The 21,016-nt window shown below is 41.2% G+C and overlaps 1 protein-coding gene across 4 annotated transcripts in view; it reads right to left on the bottom strand.

Moving 5' to 3' along the window:
- Positions 1-16,190, bottom strand: part of LOC135485212 (vasodilator-stimulated phosphoprotein-like) — a 36,504-nt gene extending 20,314 nt beyond the window's left edge. The window contains exon 1 of one of the 4 annotated variants that reach the window (XM_064767030.1): positions 15,464-16,190. In XM_064767030.1, the coding sequence (XP_064623100.1) occupies positions 15,464-15,504 (41 nt within the window). In that variant the 5' untranslated portion in view covers positions 15,505-16,190. Of the gene's footprint in view, positions 1-1,599; positions 1,882-10,043; positions 10,054-14,995; positions 15,048-15,463 lie in introns of those variants that run through there. The other 3 variants (XM_064767031.1, XM_064767032.1, XM_064767029.1) reach the window with 3 other exon arrangements.
- Between the last annotated feature and the right edge of the window lie 4,826 nt (positions 16,191-21,016).

Here is a 21,016-nt window from a genome sequence, read left to right as displayed (position 1 = left end):
ACATTATAAATGTGATACAAACTTCATGCACCAGTACAAACTGTACATCAGAGCATGCAGTAACAGATACTGTCAAGTGTACAGCCAAATGGCTGTTTATTGAGCATTCTTAAAAAGATCATCCCCAGAGGCAGGGTGCATTATGTAGCATTTCATCTCTTCAACCGGGCTTCGTCATACTCCATACATTATTTACAGATTCAAGTATACCATGCCAACAAAATCCTGATATTTATTGTTCAAATCAATTATTCAGATTATGTTGCCATGGCAATGCACACTTGAGTAACATACTTTCACGAAATACAATAATGAAACGAAATGGAAAGAAGTTTGAAAAAGAATTTGGTGAGGATGTGGAGTGAAACATATTTTAGATGCGAATTTATTGATGATGCTCAGGACGATATTTCATAGATAATACTACTCGTAGAATTCAAGTTGAACTGATGAGAAACATTTGCATCAGTTTAATCAATATATAAAGTGCGATCGATTTGATAATGCAAAGATTCTACATCAAATCATGCCACTCTACCAATGGATCTGTGTGAGGGGCTTGAATCTTACCGTCGACTCATTCTCTTACTGTTAGACCTCCGCAGAAAGCCATTCCTTGTATTCCCATCCTCAAACACTGTCACAAGCTTCGACATGGTGTAATCCAATGTATTCCCTTATAACAGAAGCACTACAATACAACTTATCAATCGCGCCAAATCTAACTGCGCATTTGACTGAGTACAGGCCATAAAGTTGTATTTTGTCAAACGAAAGGGCCTAATATGTTAACTTGTGAACTGGCTATAGGACCTCCCCAAAGGTTTTAACACAATACTTGAGGTGTATTGCCAAATATGGAGGATCTGTAAGACTCTGTGTAACGCTTTCTAACCCTTCTCAATACAAACTACTTGTTTTTATTCAAAGTGAATTCCTAAAGTTTTGTTTTTATTTGGATTTCGGTCTTGATCAAGACATCAGTCTGACCATGCAATCAATCATTCAAGTTGGTTTTAAAATCTGATCAGCTATTTTAATCGAATGTGTTGCTTTTAGTAAGATTAAGAAGACAAAAGAACAGATTGTCTGACCATGTTTTAGTTTCTAATAGTGCGTCTGTGATTCAAGTTGACAAAATAATGGAAAGTGTAGGTCAGGAACAGAGTTGACAAATAACAGCAGAATAAAAAAGATTATGAAATCGGACTCTAGCATGTTTAGCCCATCGGAAACAGAATGCCTCTGGGAGAATTCACAAGACAAGAGGAATCATTGTGACCAGTCAAGGGTTAACATTTGCATGTCATCCACTCATACTAACTACTCATTACTGGTTAGCTGATCATACATGTACCAGGAGAGGGCATAAAGACCAAGAGGCCAAACTACCAGAGATCTTGTTGACAATTTCAGATGGGAAAATCCACACCCATTCTGAATTTCTGAAAGGACACGGCCAATAACCGCTACCAATTGAAAGCAGGAAAGTAAGATGACTTCATATACACAACTAAGAGTGACTTGTATTCCAGAGATTGATCGCCCTCCGACAGAAAGATCCTGCAACGATAATGATGATAAACACATAAATCTTACCCGTCAGTCGCCGCGGCCATCAGTGTAGTTTTATCGTTATAGTCGGACATGTCTGCGGGACGATCGTGAGATGACTAATCGTGGTCTATGGGTATGTACATGTATATACCAATGACGGGTTGAAAATCATTACCACTGCGCAAATGGGTGAAATGTGCTCGAGTCTCAGTTCACCAAAACATCCCCGAAATGAATCACTTGAGGACTTCAGTGCATTTAGGATATCGACATTGCTGTATAAACCCAGTGGCGTGATGTGTGTGTATGGTTCCCGATGTATACCAACGTTATCTCGACGGTCCATGCTGCATGTTTGAGTTGTGCTGACTTGAAACCACTTGTGGTTGGGAGAACCACCAGGATAATGCCACTTAAGATCGCTCAATAAATATCACATCCGTTACATTGCTTTTTTTTCATTTTTATTTGAAAAGTGAGTCATATTCACTGAACATGAAGTGATCACCAATGGTGATCTTGGCTGGAAGGTCAGATTATTTCCATCAAATTGAAAATCACACCGCACCATAGGAGAAGTAACATATTTCAAGGACCGGAAATTGGAACAAAATATTTCATGAAGAATATGAGACATTTTCATTCACCAGATAAAGATTAATGACGTAGCATCTCTGATCTGACCAAATAAGATCATATCAACTGCTATTGGTATAGGCAACTCAAATATCTCCCAACAAGATTTAGTCATTCTGCACTAGTATTGACACTAACAAGATGGATTGTACAACGTGATTTCTCAAGGTCAAGATTGTAGGCGCTTTCAGGAACTTTTAAGGAGAGCTTGCTCCTGACAAGTGGTTGGCTGCCACTGGTGGGTATGGCACTGGAATCAGTTCTACCCTCAATACTCAGATGGCAGCACCTGCTTGTGACAAGCAAAAACCACAAGCTGTTATGTTACACTACAAGTATAACTGACAGCACTATTTTAGCTCCTGCTACCTCATCAGCTCGATGTTAATTCCTATTCTTATCAACCTTGAGCAGTCAGGTAAGCCATAAACATCAAGACCTGACAGAATATATCACTTCACCATAATCAGACACCAAATAGAAACTATCATCATAAATCAGGAGAGCTGTGATAACAACATCATTCATTGGACAGTTCACTCTTCAACACAAGTTTTTGGAGCAAGAGATGCATTCATTATTTTCTTATATGAAGAGCATCGATTGCGATGTTCAACGTACATTTCAAGTTCCAATCATAGTGACCATGAACACTCTGACTACTCGCTGGTGCTGGGACGGGGCACTTCTCCGACCTTTGCTATCAACATAACGATGTTTTTGTCAAGCTGTTTAAGTTTGTGACAGTTCAAGGTGAGGTTGCTTTGCCATCAAAACTGAGAATACCACCAGCCTGTCAATTCATTCATAACATCAACATCAGTATGACATCTCCACCTCCACCCTTCCCCTTCCCAAGCAAACCCATCCCTCACAACCTTAGCAAAGTTTACATCCAAAGAAATGCCTGAACATCCGCATTACCCAGATATTTCAGCTCATTACCATGAAAGTTATTAACGATGTTAGTGAATAATTAAGAGTGGTATTATTATGACAAGTGGCCAGTTCCCAAGTGACAACAGGGTATTGATTTGAGCTAAGTGCTGGGGTAACAGAAGGTCACCTCTCCAGGGTATGACCATCAACCATAGCCACAAAGTCAGTGTGCTATGCTGATGTGTGCAAAGTGTACTATAACAGTGTGAAACATACATAAGTAAGATCACATTTGTCCTCTTATTGTATCTCGGGCAGAACAATAACATCAAACAATGGCAGTTTCTAAAACCTGTTCAAAACTGCAAGGCCACTGTATTCTTCCAAGATGTAGTTTATTGTTATGTGATCGCCTGTACATAATTTATCCCATTGTGACCAGTAACCAGACTGGTTAAGAATACTGTCCATGCCATCTGTTGTTAAGGGAAGGAACTAATACTATTATGATAAGTTGGAAATGCTCTGCAATGAAGGAGTTCCTTGAGTATTCATGAGTTTTCAAAGAAAGGGTACTACATGCAGCCAAGAGTTGGTTGATGAGAGATTTCAAGGGTGATCAACAGCTCTATTTCACCGCCCAGCTAACCTGGATGGACTCAGTCCCAGGCTAGCTGTGAGAGCAGACATCAGCTTTGATTCAACTCATAACATAGCAATGTGTGATCAGACACTCTTTCAAGTGATACAGACAGCTATTTGAAGGTTCAGTAGTAGTTGGTCTTTGAAAACACCTGCCCATCTTCACCCAAGTTCCACTGAGAGCAGACACCAGAGGCAAGTCGCTCGTGGTGTTTCCTTCACCTCATAACATAACATGTTTGATCAGTCACTTGTTCAAGTGTTACAGAAACGATGAATGTTTTCATACTTGTAACAGAGAGCAAAGCAAACATGTTGCTGGAAGGTGAACTGATCAAGCTCATGAGTTTTCCAATGGGCTACTTGTATCCACCTTCAAGCCCTGTAGGAGACTTTGCTTTCCCTCGCAAGACCAATGCTGAGTATTAAGTGCAAGTCGCAAGGGTAAGTCGGCAATAATCTCTCATTTCTTTAGATTTGTCACGGTTGGTCAAAAGGCATGTAATCTGTTGAAAAAGACATACAGTTCTTTCATAGGACAATAATTGAAAGATAATTGGCAAATAATAGCTTAGGTCAAATCTCTTCAACATTACCCTCAAGTCTGTTATAAGCAGATTACCGTTGATTTGCTGAATATGACCAAACTGTGTATACAAGCATGACTCCAACTCACAGCTCAAGTTCAAGATCGGAAACTTGGCTTCCCTCGGGCGGTGAACACTTATTATCGTTAACTTATAATGGCACACTTGGCAATAAATTCGATCGAATTTTGAACTATGACATTAAAAGTAATCCAGCCGTTTTTCAATCAAGCTGTTCTGGATTTGGGGCCAGAGAAGCAATGATTGCTGAAGAGAGGGGAAAGAGCCACAGTCTGAGACTACAGGAGGGCTTTCTTATTTTGATTCTTCTCCTGAGATGAACTTCACCTACGAATGCAATTTAAAGTGGCTACTCTGTCCTCTTCTCTGCACAATCACAGTGGGATACCAGTAGAAGAGGCTGTCTTAGGAGGCAATAGGCTAATTTGGATGGAGGTTAAAACAACCTGCAGTCTGCTACGTTTGAACCACCTGAGAGGTTATTATGAATCCCTGCTCTGAACCCTTTTAACGAATGTTGCCAACAGTCCAAATAGACAAAGGAGAAGTGCATGCCAACCCATACCATGGCTTTTATACCATCAGCTGACTATAATAATGTCAAACCTCGTATCTGTATTGATTAACAAGTGGGCGGTGAGTTCCGTAGGTGTCCACCTTTCTCATACCCTGGCAAAGATGAATATTGGATATTCGGTTATCAAAAGGAGAACTTAATATCATACATCCCCGCTACAAATGTAACGAGCTGCGAATCTGGCAAAGCCAAGAAGGAAATTTCTACCTGAGATGTTTACTTTATGTCTGATTCTCTTACATAGAATCGGAAGCCACAGAGAGTGGGCTGTGGTACGAGAATGGATGAACTGATGCTGCGACACTGGATGAACTGATGCTGTGACACTGGATGAACTGATGCTGTGACACTGGATGAACTGATGCTGTGACACTGGATGAACTGATGCTGTGACACTGGATGAACTGATGCTGTGACACTGGATGAACTGATGCCGTGACACTGGATGAACTGATGCCGTGACACTGGATGAACTGATGCTGTGACACTTGATGAACTGATGCCGTGACACTGGATGAACTGATGCCGTGACACTGGATGAACTGATGCCGTGACACTGGATGAACTGATGCCGTGACACTGGATGAACTGATGCCGTGACACTGGATGAACTGATGCCGTGACACTGGATGAACTGATGCTGTGACACTGGATGAACTGATGCTGTGACACTGGATGAACTGATGCTGTGACACTGGATGAACTGATGCCGTGACACTGGATGAACTGATGCCGTCACACTGGATGAACTGATGCCGTGACACTGGATGAACTGATGCCGTCACACTGGATGAACTGATGCCGTGACACTGGATGAACTGATGCTGTGACACTGGATGAACTGATGCTGTGACACTGGATGAACTGATGCTGTGACACTTGATGAACTGATGCCGTGACACTGGATGAACTGATGCCGTGACACTGGATGAACTGATGCCGTGACACTGGATGAACTGATGCCGTGACACTGGATGAACTGATGCTGTGACACTGGATGAACTGATGCCGTGACACTGGATGAACTGATGCCGTGACACTTGATGAACTGATGCCGTGACACTGGATGAACTGATGCCGTGACACTGGATGAACTGATGCCGTGACACTGGATGAACTGATGCCGTGACACTGGATGAACTGATGCCGTGACACTGGATGAACTGATGCCGTGACACTGGATGAACTGATGCCGTGACACTGGATGAACTGATGCCGTGACACTGGATGAACTGATGCCGTGACACTGGATGAACTGATGCCGTGACACTTGATGAACTGATGCCGTGACACTGGATGAACTGATGCCGTGACACTGGATGAACTGATGCCGTGACACTGGATGAACTGATGCCGTCACACTGGATGAACTGATGCCGTGACACTGGATGAACTGATGCTGTGACACTGGATGAACTGATGCTGTGACACTTGATGAACTGATGCTGTGACACTGGATGAACTGATGCTATGACGCTGGATGAACTGATGCTGTGACGCTGGATGAACTGATGCTGTGACGCTGGATGAACTGATGCTGTGACACTGGATGAACTGATGCTGTGACACTGGATGAACTGATGCCGTGACACTGGATGAACTGATGCTGTGACGCTGGATGAACTGATGCCGTGACACTGGATGAACTGATGCTGTGACACTGGATGAACTGATGCTGTGACCCTGGATGAACTGATGCTGTGACATTGGATGAACTGATGCTGTGACACGGTGTGCCTTGCAAGGATCGAGGGTTGTACAGGATGTCTATCAGTAAAACCAAGAACTCATAGTCTTCATCAATTCTTGGCAAAAAAACAACTACCTTGTAATAATTGGTTATCAGCGGACCACACCTGTTTCCCCTTTGCCCCCTCTAAGAATGAGGCCCTATGATGACTAAAAGGTTTCCAGCCCCTGATGTTATGTTGATATCTTATAAAAGCATCTCCAGGAACCAGAGGGCTTAACATGCTCAAGGTAATGTAAACGGCACGGAGAATCTTGCCAAACGTTATGATGTTAGAAGGAGAGAAATATTTGCCCGAGTAGGATAAGACGAATAATTCCAGATATTGGATAATATCAGATAAAGGTTCATAAAGAACTTTTGAATTGGATGTGCAGCACATTTCCTCTATACTCAAATGTAACCTCAAGTAAAGGTTTTCAAACACCATTACATGTCTGAAAACTAGGGCACCAATAACTTATGTTGAGTTTCCCAAACCTGCGATGCCTGTACAGACCCCAGGTGTCAAAGCAGCAGACCTTTTTGATCTTCTCTCTAGGCAGGAGACGCAATATGATTGTGACACCAAGCACCCAAGACTGCCAACAACATGAGCCAGGTTGTGACATCACCATGGATCAGGTACCGCCCTGGAGCTAACACGAGGGCAAATGAGACTGACACAGAAGTGGAGGACATGCAACTCCTGATAAGATAAGGTGACCAAGGGGAGATTGACACAGAAGTGGAGGACATGCAACTCCTGATAAGATAAGGTGACCAAGGGAAGACTGACACAGAAATGGAGGACATGCAACTCCTGATAAGATAAGTGGAGGACACGCAACTCCTGATAAGATAAGGTTACCGAGACAAGGGGGAGAAGTGGCAAAATAGTCATGCCTCATCCGGAGAGTGAGCAACGTTGTGGGTTTCTGCTGTTGCTTATATCATCATCACAATACTGCCTCTCTACTCTACACTACTAGAATCATTATGAAATTGAAGGAAAAAATTACCAGATGAAGCGAATCCCCAAATGGGCTGGGTAATTATGATAGCGCATTCAGTGATTGAAAAATGCCTTTGGGCAATTAAGTTCTACCTTTTTCATGCCTCCATTCCTTATACTGAGATTGAGGAGACACGACACAACATAAATCACTTATCAGTCGTACATTGGGGAGTAAGCAGTACAGAAAGGACAGAGCGTTGTCTTGCAATGAAGTCTCTCAGCTTTTCATCAGGTGGAAAGTTGGCACTGATGGTGACTATTTGAAAGCGGTCGTCAGCCGGGCAAGACGTGTGGTGATTCCTTGTTTTTAGAGACAATGCCGATACTGAGGGTACTTCCAATCTCCTGGATAAACATGTTTTTAAAAATACATGTATTTGGATTCCAAATGTTGTGACCCTTTGAATTCCCGTCCTCATTAGCTATCTAGTAAGACAAGCCCTGTGGCATCTCTTCCTTCCTTTGCTTTGACTTCTATTATACAAATTCATATCAGAGACGAGGCAAACGAGATGATTAGGAAGTAAAGCTATAGCAGACCTGGTCTCCCCTGCTCAGTATCAATGGGTTACAAAGCCCATTTAAGACAATCTCTCAAAGCTTTGCTTAGACCAGAACACAATATTCATTTCATGAGAAACTGACTGACAATATTTCATGTATTTCTGACATGATATGTATGCTCCAGCAGACCATCTTTACAAAGGTTGGAAGAAGTATGAGATTATGAGAATTCCCCGGACTCACTGGGATGTGGATGGATGTACTGTAATCAAATATCGAGAAGAAAGTAGGCCGACCTCAAAGGGCTCAAACATAACGAAGAAGGCAGGATTCCTACAGGTATCTTTTGAAAGCAAGTTTTTTCCCTTCATCTCTGAGCTAAAAAGGTTTCTGATGTTACAGAACACAACCTGTGTTTTATATGAGGAAGACTAGACATACTAAATGAGAATGGGGAGGTTACGGAAGAGTTCATGTCATCTTTTAAGATGGTTCATGAGGAAAACTAAAACGAGACTGATGTTTGGAACATCTTTGCAGGCTTCCAACTCATATTCTTTGGCTACCACGAGTATCACGATGATGAAAGTACCAATCTTGCATTGCGTACAAGATTTCATGCCACAACTCACCAGCAATCTGCATACCAGAACCAGTTACAACCGGTCATGAAATACAGCAACCATTCACCTCACCTTGGAGTGGACAAGAACACTCATTTTTCTATATGGTAATATTCTATACCTTCATTATCTTTGTGTCAATAGCAAGGTACACACCTGTGAATTTGTCATTTTCCAGCCAATAATGAGAGACTCCCTCGAGATTGCCCAGACACAAGGTTTAGTCATCAGTTAATGAGACCACCAGATCTAACTGAGGGGAAGATGAAACCATGTTGGTGTTGCAGTTCCCTGGTATTGATGGCTTCTGATCACTGTAGTGTAACTGCACGGTCAAGGCCAAGGGGATCATGGCACGCTTAGTGAGTGAGTGGGTGGCAACACAGGCACATTTGGTGAGTTGAGTGGCAAGCAACACCAGCTCATTGCCTTCAAGAGGAGACACAAGTTGACCACCCATCAACGATTTGCAGGCCAAGCTTGGCTGAGGGCTACATGTTGTAGATCAACACCGACAATGTCAGTTTTGGGTGTGGTCAAGGGGATTCTGCAAGCAATGGCGAGGGAAAGAACCAACTATTATGGTCTCAGTTTGGATGGAGTTTGGCCTGCGCTGATCATGGAAACACAGGCTCATTCTCTTCAACAGGATTCTACTCTCAGTCTTCAGATTTTGGTTGTTGTTCACATTTTGTGACCAACGACAAGGCTCTAAATCCAATCACTAATGAAACATCCAAGACAACTCATGTAAGGTGAGACATTGGTGAATAAAGCGTACATTTCCATGGCAACCTGCCTATGACACAGTCGTAATGTTGCCTACCAACTTGAAGCCAGTAAAATATGACACAAGCCCACTTGTTTTCCATCATACACCACCCTCTGATTTCCTCAAGATGCTTCATTAGAAAGTGAGCAAGTACATAATCAGTAAATGTTACAGTGACTGGTGCAAGGACATCATGTCAGACCACCTACCGAAAAGGCAATTTTAGTATAAATTAATCCTAGCTGAATGATCATCAGAACCTCATCTGTGTAAACACTTGATTGATATTGCATCATAAATCAATCTCATCATCCAAGCACCCACCGCCTGTTTTGATCAGAATTCAATCATTGGGATCCTCTCCCACCTGTGTATTGTTCCAATCATTGCCTGACCAGGAGGGCCTCAGAGTGGCGATGGTATAAACAGAGTTTGCAGAGCAGAGACAGAAGAATTGGACCTTTGTCAAGTCAAGTCACTTTGAGATGGAAGCCCTACCTCATCTTACACGAACCTCTACCTCTACCAATTCACTACAATGCCTTCAACTCACCTGAAAAAGTAGAATGAAAACAATACGTTAGTTTCGCATGGGAAATGTTTTTCAAGAAACATGTCATGAGAGGGAAAGAGAGAATGTACTCTTCAGTCGTGTTTGTCTTCTTCCTGAATGGCATCTGCAAACAAACACATGCAATAGGTTAAGAAATGATGTACTCTTCAGGAACTTTGGACATCGTCATCTTCATAGAAAACCTGCAGAGAAATTGCGCCTTGCGGCAAAGACAGACAGGAGGAGTGTCATTCCGTTGAGAGGTGATATCCATACAGTTGGGCCAACACCCTCAGAGCAAGATATCATAAGTTTGGCAGGCATGGTAGAATGGTGTAGAATGTTGTGTTTGGCCTACCTCTGTTTAGGATACATGAGATTAGATGACATTAGATTCCAAAAGTATAAGGAAAGGTTTTTTACTGTGGATGAAGCACTTTCATGGAAACACTGCAACAGTTACTCAGAATGCCAGTATAGGACTCACGAACACCAATATATGCGAAACATGACTGCGTATAGGACATGTAGGAAGTGATTGTAATTGTATCATCTGATTATCATGTTACACTTCGTTTTAATTGGTTCATCAAATTAGTCCTCTTCAATATCATGAAGTATGAGATGTTTTGGTCAGTATTATTCAGTAAAGTATGAGATGTTTTGGTCAGTATTATTCAGTATAAAGTGGGTCAACCACTCAGTACAGGAAGAACCACACAACAGACACTTAATAAACTTGTGAATTAATTGGAATAAATTTTTCCTTATGACTTTCAATCTGTTATGTATAGCTGCCTAAAACATGTCTTATCTCAAATTACTGTGAGACCTGGAGCAGGATCATGATCAGGTTGATACCCAATCAAGGTTTTTGTTTCCTGGTCGGTTGTTATGATTAAAGTTATCAGGTTACCAGTCACTTGATGTCCCTCATGACATTTGCAGAGATCGGCCTTCCACAGCTATCTTTGTTTGATAGCGGGTATCTTACACCAACATGACCAATGCTGGTGACTGTTTAGATGCTGACAGTCATGACAAGACTGAGATACTCTAGGGATGCTGAAGAAGGTGGTGGTGGGCTCATCATGAGCATTTGTCATCAAATCTAAACCTAGCAGAATGGTTTGGATGCCAAAGACTATGACGATGAAAGCGAGGCCTAACTCTTTGCCATCACAATCCTGGATATCTCACGAATCACCTTCAAAGCATCTTTCCAACAAACCATTGCTGCAGCTAGCAACCATATTCAAATCACTCAGGGACTTGTCACAAAATAAATGACAAATGACATTTCCATGTAGATATCAGCTTCCCTTTTCCAATATAGCCTTGTATCTAAGTAAGCTACTATTCCCCAATAAATCAATCCGGAGAGTTTTTTGCACTTTTCTACCTGTGTATTTCATGTGTATGAAACACAGCTTTACCAACCTGAAGAAGTACCAAATAGGTATTTACAACAACTCTCAGCTAAAGGGGATAAATGAAAAATTTCAGTAATTTGAAATGTCACAGTTTGTGGTGCTATCTTTTCCTGGTTGAGTAGCTATACCAGCAGAGGAAACTAAGAAGCTGAAAGTTCTGTCTATATTTAGGCTACATCTACCCCCCCCCTCGCCCTAACTGCATTGAAGTGGGCAATATTCAGATATGATTTTATTGATTTGAAATTGATTTGTGTGGTGATCGATGAATAGGTTTTGAGCAGGAACAAGCTAGTGACTATAAATAAACACAGACTGGATCAGATTGCCAACGAGTGATGATGTTACGTCAATAATGACATTTGTGAAACAATCATAATCGTAGGTTTCTTTTCAATACCTGAATCTAAGTGCCAGCCTTCTTATCTGTTGAAATGTCACACTTGATTACATCCATTGTATAGGTGTGTGTAGAATGCATGTTAATGTTGATTATAACCAACAGTACACAACTTAGTCAATATCTGTACAGTTAACACTGCCCTGAAACTGTATTCTGTTTGTATCACAGGTCTAGTGACGTCAAACCCCTTCGCAGTCAGAATGGTAAATGAAACCTGTCAAGATTTCACCACCTTTCGCAGTCTAATCAATTGATAAGCTGGCATTTTGTTCACAGCATGCCAGAAATAATCATCCACACCTACACTTTAGATGTACATCGATACAACCAGATGAGCCTATTGTCTTGTTATCGGAGGATTCTGAGAATGTTCAGTACGGGGCACAATGGGCTAATCTCCAAACCAGCTTCTTAATAGCAGAGACAGGATGCTGGATTGAGTGATGTCTGAAGACATCAGCAGGTTGTGACATCAGTTTCCTATGACTCTGGAGATTAGAATTTGATCAGTCATTGATTTTATTCCGGTTGTCTCCCGAGCGATTGTACTTGATCATGTAGTAGGCCAGTGTGAAATCATGACCAGATACCAGAATTCTACACTAACAGAAGTAATTGATGCTGAATTACTACATTTGTAGGCCATGGCCACATTGATTGAATGAAGTTATAGTGCAAAATGACACTATTCCATTCATTGATGACGTTATTATGATTTGGTACAAGAGACCCTGGCCTAGATAGGCCTCTTGGCATTCAAGGCTTGTAACAATAATTGTCAGGTTCAGAGCATGCCCTCACTCATTCCTACAACTTGTCTATGTCAACTGTCCCTTAATACCTAGGTTAGTTTCTGAAATGCTTGTTTCAAAACATGTAAGCTAACAGGTTTGCACTAGTAGCCAGTTGATAATCAGATTTCATCAGCATTGCCTGTAGTTCTGTAGATGAAGTCATAAGGTCTATTCGACTTGAAGAAGCCAAGCAGGTGAGCACCCTGGAGAAACCTTCCAAACCACAGAGTCGGAGCAATGCCGGTATTTCAAACATTGCTCCACGATAACAACATAATAATCACCAAGTTTGCAACATCGTGATCCGACTGGGTGAGAATAACCCATCTAAAGAATGTGAAATCAATTTTTTCAAAAAGTAGGTGAAAGTGCATAACACCGAGGACGGGAAGCCAATATTGAGAAAAAACAAGATTTGCCAAGAAGGGGGGCATTCAGACCAAGTGTTGGATCGTGACGGTAGTGGTAGTGACATAATACTGAACAGTGATATACACACTAGACTACGACATGCTTGTCAATGTGCCTTAGATGTGGTCAGACAATGATCACCACAGAAAACTAATCAATCTACGACAAAAAAGAAAGACTTGAATACCAACTCAACCATCATTCACAAGGGTTGACATCCTTTCACAGGAACACGAAATATGAGCCATTTTTTCAAATCCACCATAGCAACCATGATCATATTTACGAGAGGCATGTTCCGGTTTATTTCACATCACAATATTTCATCGGGAGCAGACGGCCATTATGTATTGGTAATAGAACTCGGTGAAGTCTGTATAAAACGATAGCACAACTGAATCAAAATTAAAACACACCACATGTCAGCGAGGCAAATTGAATAAGAGCAATTTAAAAATGGTCGGAGTTTGGCGCATAATTGAATTATTTCATGTTTGATAATGAAAAGCTGATTTCATTGGTTAGGAGACAAATCTGATAGACGGATTAGCTGGAAGTATGGACAGAGTTTGATCAAAGCGGTGGGTGAAATCAACACCAGGAGATCTAAACTCAAAGAAATATCATTGGTTGGGGGACAACTGTTCCACCTTAAAGTCAGAGTAGCCGGGCGTACATGCTTGTTGAAAGTGTGCAGCAGCAGTGATACGCATTACAATGAAGAGCAAAGACTGAAGTGAAGGAGAAGATACTTCGAATTTTGCAAGCACAGAACAGGTTAAAAGATTATTCTATTCTGCCCGACGAAGAAGTGAACATTTGCGTACACCAGGAATATCACCACCAAAGTGATACCGAGAACTTTACACTGTGATTTTATGGAACCGAGGTTGACTCAGACGGAGTCAACAAATCTGAAACCATACTTGGAGCGCTCAAATGTCAAATAAAGCGGAGTTAATGAAGTAAGGATTGTTGATTAACAAGATCGGTTTCTCTCCTATAGATTTTGCTGTGATACAAGATTTCCTTCATTACCTGAGACAAAGACTAATGGCCTTCAACGTAGCCAATGTTGTACTCTGGTTTAAAACTCTGCCGCAACAAAAACAACAAGAACAAGGTCTAAAAGACGCCCAATAATCCTTGCCCATTGTCCTAAGCCTATGGTCTAAAAAAAGTTGATGAGACTGGCCTCCAAGGTTACTAATGCCGTTAAATCAGCTAACTCTGCCAAAACCAAAGCAAGGTCACAAAGATATCAAACAAGTCTCGCCCGTTATTCGATGGTATTAAAAGACGCTGTAACATGACTCAACATGTGATCCGCCATGATAAAAACTCCACAGAGAGTGATCTGCTGACAACACCAGCGGCAGAGACTCAATGAACGATAACTGCTGCTGTCATGAAATCAATCAATGGCCGATTGAGAAACTGATCAATCAGATGCCGCAAAACATCCCAACTCTCACGCCTTTGCGTCACTACTATCACTTCACCAAAAGCAAGGTATCGGTGAGAGACTTGGTGATCTCAAAAACTCTGCCGACCTGGACGCTGTTACACCGAGGTGAAGGAGGGAAGCTAACGGACTGAGTACCTCTGATGGTTCAGAATGAGTTGGGCCAGCTTGTCTGTCACCTGTTTCCACTATTAGGTAATCAACAAAACAGTCACTCTTCCTCCTGTAGATGAGGAACTAATCCAGTGATAAAACAGCTTGAGTAAAGGGTACAAATGCTACCCTAAATAGGCCTCCTAATATTACCCTAAAAGTAGGCGTGACCCCACCAAGACTATCCCTTAGTTTTTCTCATTCAGTGAAGATATCGATAGAACAGAGAATATCTTACACTTTGATATTCATCCCGCCTGCCGAAGACTCCCGAATGGCTCGTAACTTCCTTCCCACGAACACCGACAGCAAAATGAACAACCCCAAGTAAACGGCCGCTAAAACGAAATCCAATGAATGACAACACAATGTCTAGCATAGCCAAGACTACAGTGTAGCAGCTAGCACACACTAGCAAGGCTAGCTTAGTATCACAGGCAGAGCTACAGTCTGTAGGTAAAGCTAGATCGGTATTCTCGAAACATGGTGATGATGGATGTATCCAGAGTGAGCGTGATGATCATATATTTTCAGACAGGAGCACAACAAGAAACATTTAACATAGGGCCTAAAAAATATGACATCTACAAGTAAACAATGTCAATGGTGTAAACCAAGTGTAAAGTAAGTCCATAAATTTTGTGTGAGTTGTAGTTGACCCCCCCCCCCCCCACCAGCTCATCTTGATGAAAGAACAATACATTACCTGGGAATTTCATCTTTTGATCCGTCCATGGCTTCTGGCATCTCAACTGTATCCAACTGACAAAGAACGACCCAGTCTAAACCTATGTCTGCGTTGGCTGCAGAGCACGAATCACACAATGTGTTGAGTGTGTTCAGAAAACGTTCTGGCGTGGGCTGAGTTTGTTTCCTCTGGGGATGACTGCATGAGTAATGCTGAACCAATCAGTCAAGATAACGCTGTATAATCATGAAGGCAATGTACAGGGTGACTGTACAACGTGTGTAGATCCAGTGCACTGGGAACAGCTTGATGAGTAAATCCAATAAATCGGATGTAATCTTCTTGACGGATTTGATATCAGAGCTGTGATCACAAATCAAATCGTTTAGGACACAAAGTACACAAATGAAACTTCTCCCAGAGGAATTTGACTGAGTGATTTAAATTCGAGACAGATTCCAAATTCACCTCAGCAGTTCAATCAAAATCGGTGGAATTCTTCAGAAAAAGAATGAAATACTGCAGCTGCCTCAAGTTGTACTCGACCAAAGTTAAAGAGAGCCTACACGAGTGAAAACCGCATGAAAATAGAAAATCAACAGAAGAGAATCCAACTCAAACAAATCCTCAGCGAAACTGATTGGAAACTGGTGAAGAGTTGAAGCTCCAAAGTTTCCTGTCGGATTAGATGAAATGCCAGCTCATGCAGGAAGCATCTCAGGTAGGGAACACATCTGACTGGGAAGTTAACCCACTGTATATCAACAGATCCAATGGAATCATACAAGAAGAGTACTGGTATTCCCCTACATAACCTGACCTTAGATAAACATCCATCACCTTGATTGGCTGTGAAAGACCTGGGGGAGGAATACCTCTTGAAGAAATCCCTCTCTTCCACCCACACCCTCAACTGATATCAATATGAAAGCCTACTTCAAACAAATACGAGCATTAGCACAAAAACATCTGTATAACTAGATTTTCTTTTTCTAGCTTGAGCTATGACCAGTTTCAAAGATTCGGCAGTCTAGACCCTCCTACGCAACTAACAGCCAATATATCAGTACTGTTCCTCACACCCTAATATGAACGCCCACTTCCAAATGCATTGAAAGGTTGTTCGAAATGAAAAGTGCTTTGATATTGGGAAAATAATAACATAATGTAGAATTGACAATTCTGTAGTCCAACAGCCCACCAAAAACCTATGATTTAATGGTAACTCAACAGAATATGAATGCTACTTGATCAATCAAAGAACTTCATATTGAATACAACTCATTCACATCCTGTCTTCATATCCTAGTGGGTATCAAATGAAGAAGGATATAAATCTACTTTAGGTGAGATAACCTTTACATTTTCAATCAGGATCAAGATTTCTGCAGCTCACACAACAGATCAATGACTAAAATCTATCATGAGCAATCAATGTACTTCACATTGTTATAATGTTTGTGGGTTTTTGTAATGACATAAAATGGATCGCCATGAATGATGAATGATTGAATATTACTTAGTCATGACAATTGTAAAAGACATTCACATCATTTATCAAGTTTGAATAGGTGATTCAGTATGTAATCAGTGGCTCTACCAGTAATACACTGCTAGCTCTGCACATTAATCATTTTATGTCAAATCATGTGTTCAACAGATTTGATCATTTTTTATTTCTCCAAAATTGGCCTGTTAAAAGAAGGTGTGTTCCTGCTCAGCACAGGTATTGACCTACTTATTGAAAGCTAACCAGGAAGTCTTGGAGAGACATATGGCAGACAGGATATGCATACAATACGATAGATCCAAATTGACTCGGAGAATAGCCATTTTCTGTCACTTGAAAACATTTCGACAATGTATCCTCCAAGATTCCAAGGGGCAGTTTTATAAAGTTTAAACTGTTCAATCTTCTGCTGCTGTGCCTAGACATATAGATTGGTATCGGGAGGCGAACCTAACTCCACTATGCTGTTGATTCAGATTGGCAGCAACTGTGTATTGATCTGGTCATGCTCCTTCCAATTGTACTTCTCCCACAAGCCTATGCATCTGACCTGTTATCCAACGGTATGGAAGCCCCAGTCATACATTGCTGATCACACTGACGTCTTACATTTCATTAAAAATAGATGGATTACCTCTGCAAGTAATGTCAGTAAACTGATCAGGGGCCATCTCATGAAGGTGAATGCAATACTAATAGGAAGTCAAGATTTAGTTATACCCGATACTGCTGAGATGGCTCCCTTCTTAAAGCAGGTTTTAAGCAGCCCTCATCACATATCAATACCATGAAGAGAACTGTGCTGCAGGAGCAAACAACTGATGTAATATATAGTATTAAAACAACAACAGATTTCAGGGCGAGTACAAGGTCAGAGCCACAATCAGCGATAACGATAATGGAACAAACTCGAAGAGAATGTACTATGTATTTGACAAACATTAAGTACACAAGAGACTTGACGAAGTCAGGCGGCATCTCATACAACAAACATCCAGAAAAGGTTATATCAACAGTCAGCAAAACCACAACTTGGTCTCTGCAGATGTCGAAGAAAGATGTTCACCTCACATTTGCCTGCACAGACTCCACGTAGTGGTCCAGACAGAGAGGAATGTCAATTCAGAGCAGAACAACTATTTCCTCTCAATCAAAAAATCGTTAACTAAGATCCGCTTGCATACCTTGGGTACTTTGAAAAAGACAGAGAACTACTAAAAATACATGTAACTTTAGCAATAGTATGGGTCTCGGCTAACTGTCAACATATCATTACATCAGGACTTTGGTGTCAGTCTTTGACATTAGCGGGAAAGATAACCAAGTACCCACCATGATGAAGGGGTTAAACACGTGAAGGAAGAACCATCCCACCAGCAGGTGCATACATCATGTACATACACCTTCCTCAAGAGCAGTCAATGTGTACATGTTTACATACATGTATGCAGATAATATACACCAAGCAAAGATACAGGGTGTAACACTGTTCAGGTTGTCAAAATTCCTTTTGCACCATCATCTAAGAAGGAAGAGACCTACACACTACGAAAGGTCCATCAACTTTTCATATATATGTGCAGTATCTTTTACCATCCTAGGAGCAATCTGTAAATAACGTGATATCAGGTTCATAAGACAAATAATTATTGGCGATCTTTTTAAAGAGAGGCTGCTCCATGGCAACAGGTTCTGAGGCCATCAATGGTACATTGCATCTTTTAACATAGACATGACAAACCATTTGATCTCATAGACATCTAAAAGCCAGCGAGCTTGGCAAACGTGGCAAATGTCAAGCTATGGATATTAGTGTTCTTGTCATTGTGCAAGGCTTTCACTATATCATCAGGTGTAAATACCACAGCAGGATTAACATGTGACAGATTAAGTCAGGATGGGATCATCTTTGATCTCTTCTCATAATAGACGAGAGAAATGATGTAAGACTAATGTAGGACAGTCAAATCTCCAGACACTTCCTTCCACATTTTGTCTAGAACACATCCGACTCATTTCAATTCCATCCAAAAGTTCTGTCCTAAGAGCCCCAAGTTTTTCATGCCAATTGTAGGTTTATGGCAGATTTTATCTCTGCTTGAACGAAGGAGAAGTTACACCAACATTAAGTTAAGCTTTTAGAAGACAATTGGAGACAATAACCTAATGTTGAAATCCATTGACATTACAACCTGCTGATTTCATACAAGAAAGGACATGTACAATAAGTACTGCATGTACTGTCTACTGCACCCTTTATGTATACAACAATGCATGCAGTGTAGTAGAGGAATTATGAATGAGACCAACACGGGTAATTACCAAAATTACATCAGAAGTATATTCAGAGTTTGTTTGATCAGGCTGTGTCAACACTGAAAATACATGCAATTCCATTTTAGGTGGCAATCCCACAGAAGTCACTTTGCACACTCCTATCCCTGGCCCACATGGTCCATGCTACATTGGATAGGGACTGCTGACATGGCTGAGGACCCATCTCTAACATGACAGTTGGTGACCATGACAAAAGTTGGCAATGTCCATCAACACCATAAGGTGCCAGTGTCTGAAACCCACCATACCATCATCTCTCTTCTTGATGTACAGCAAGCATTCCCTACCTGAGGCACTGGTTGGGTTTATCTGCTCAGTCACTCGATCTTCTGCTAAAGAGCAACTGTCCACTTAAATTGGACAGAGCCTTTTGCCATCAGTGAAAGGATTTGAAGGAACCTCCAACATGCTACCTGTCTATGGTTTGTGAAAGCTGTCACCCAAACCCCCGACAGTGACAAGACTGCGGTCATTTTCCTTACCCCTCTAGATGGCAGCACTGCTGGATGGCTCGGTGAAGGTAGAACATCTGCTTCGAGTCCATCAATGCTATTGATAAGACCAACAACTGGCGATGACAAGTATTGACTAAAAGATAGATGTACACGCAAACATGTACTGCAGCCACTGTTCGGAAAGGATATATTGTCATTCAGAGTCACTGTCAGTAAAACCACTCTGCAAGGCCCTGACCTGCAGGACTTATGAACATAAGGGTGGTCAATGTCATCATGGCCAACATCGAGTCATAAAACATAACATCAACTGCAATGACATGGATGATACTGTGTTGTCATCTGGTGTTCCCAGCAAGGCAAAGGTTGAAGTCTGACGCTAATGATGGTGATGATGATGATGGTGTCATAATGCCTGGCATAGACATGCCTAGCATGGTAAACAGATCTGTAGAAAGAAAGCTGGGATAACAGTAGGTATACATGAAGTAAGTTGTAGCCCAGAGATGAATTACCAGGATGAATTGAGGACACCCAATCCCATAAAATTCATTATAAAACCAACAAGGAAGGAAAACCTAACTTTTCAGGAAGGCCAGAGGATACTGAATCATTTCCAACTTTCTGTCAACTTTCAAATTCATTTCTTCAAGGATTGATCAGCCAGAGAATATTCCTAATGGAGAGATTATGTGTGCCGCATTTCCAAAATCCATAAAATGCTGTACAGTTTTGATAACACCAACAGTATACTGATGATATTGATTATGAATTATAGAAAGCAGTTACTGTATCAGTAAAAACTGGGTTACAACATTGCAACTGTTATATCATATCAGATCATGTATGCAATTTATGCAATTTGAGAAGCAAACACAAACATTAGAGTTGATAACTTCAATTCGATTCAATTCCCACAGATGATTTTGATCAAGAAAGGTATCAATACTATGTTCAATGACAGAATAGAACTTGAGAATTGGATCACTTCATTTCAAGATAATGCCACCATACCAAGAATGCTGATAAATAATTTCCCAATTCAAGAGATGACTTCAATATGTCATTAGCTACACAAATCTCAAATAAAACCTAATTATTCATTTGAAATTTCTGGAACAAAAGAAAGAGGCATCTGACATACATGTACATACAAGACGACAACAAGGCATCAGAGAAGTAATTGCTCATTCATTTCATGAAGAACATGCCTGCCTAGTTCAATCGGATGTGTGTTCATGAGTGATTGTGTGCTATTGTACTTGGCAT

Source organism: Lineus longissimus, chromosome 3, assembly GCF_910592395.1.
Source record: "Lineus longissimus chromosome 3, tnLinLong1.2, whole genome shotgun sequence".
Taxonomy (NCBI): domain Eukaryota; kingdom Metazoa; phylum Nemertea; class Pilidiophora; order Heteronemertea; family Lineidae; genus Lineus; species Lineus longissimus.
This window is presented reverse-complemented; position numbering and strand designations above follow the sequence as displayed.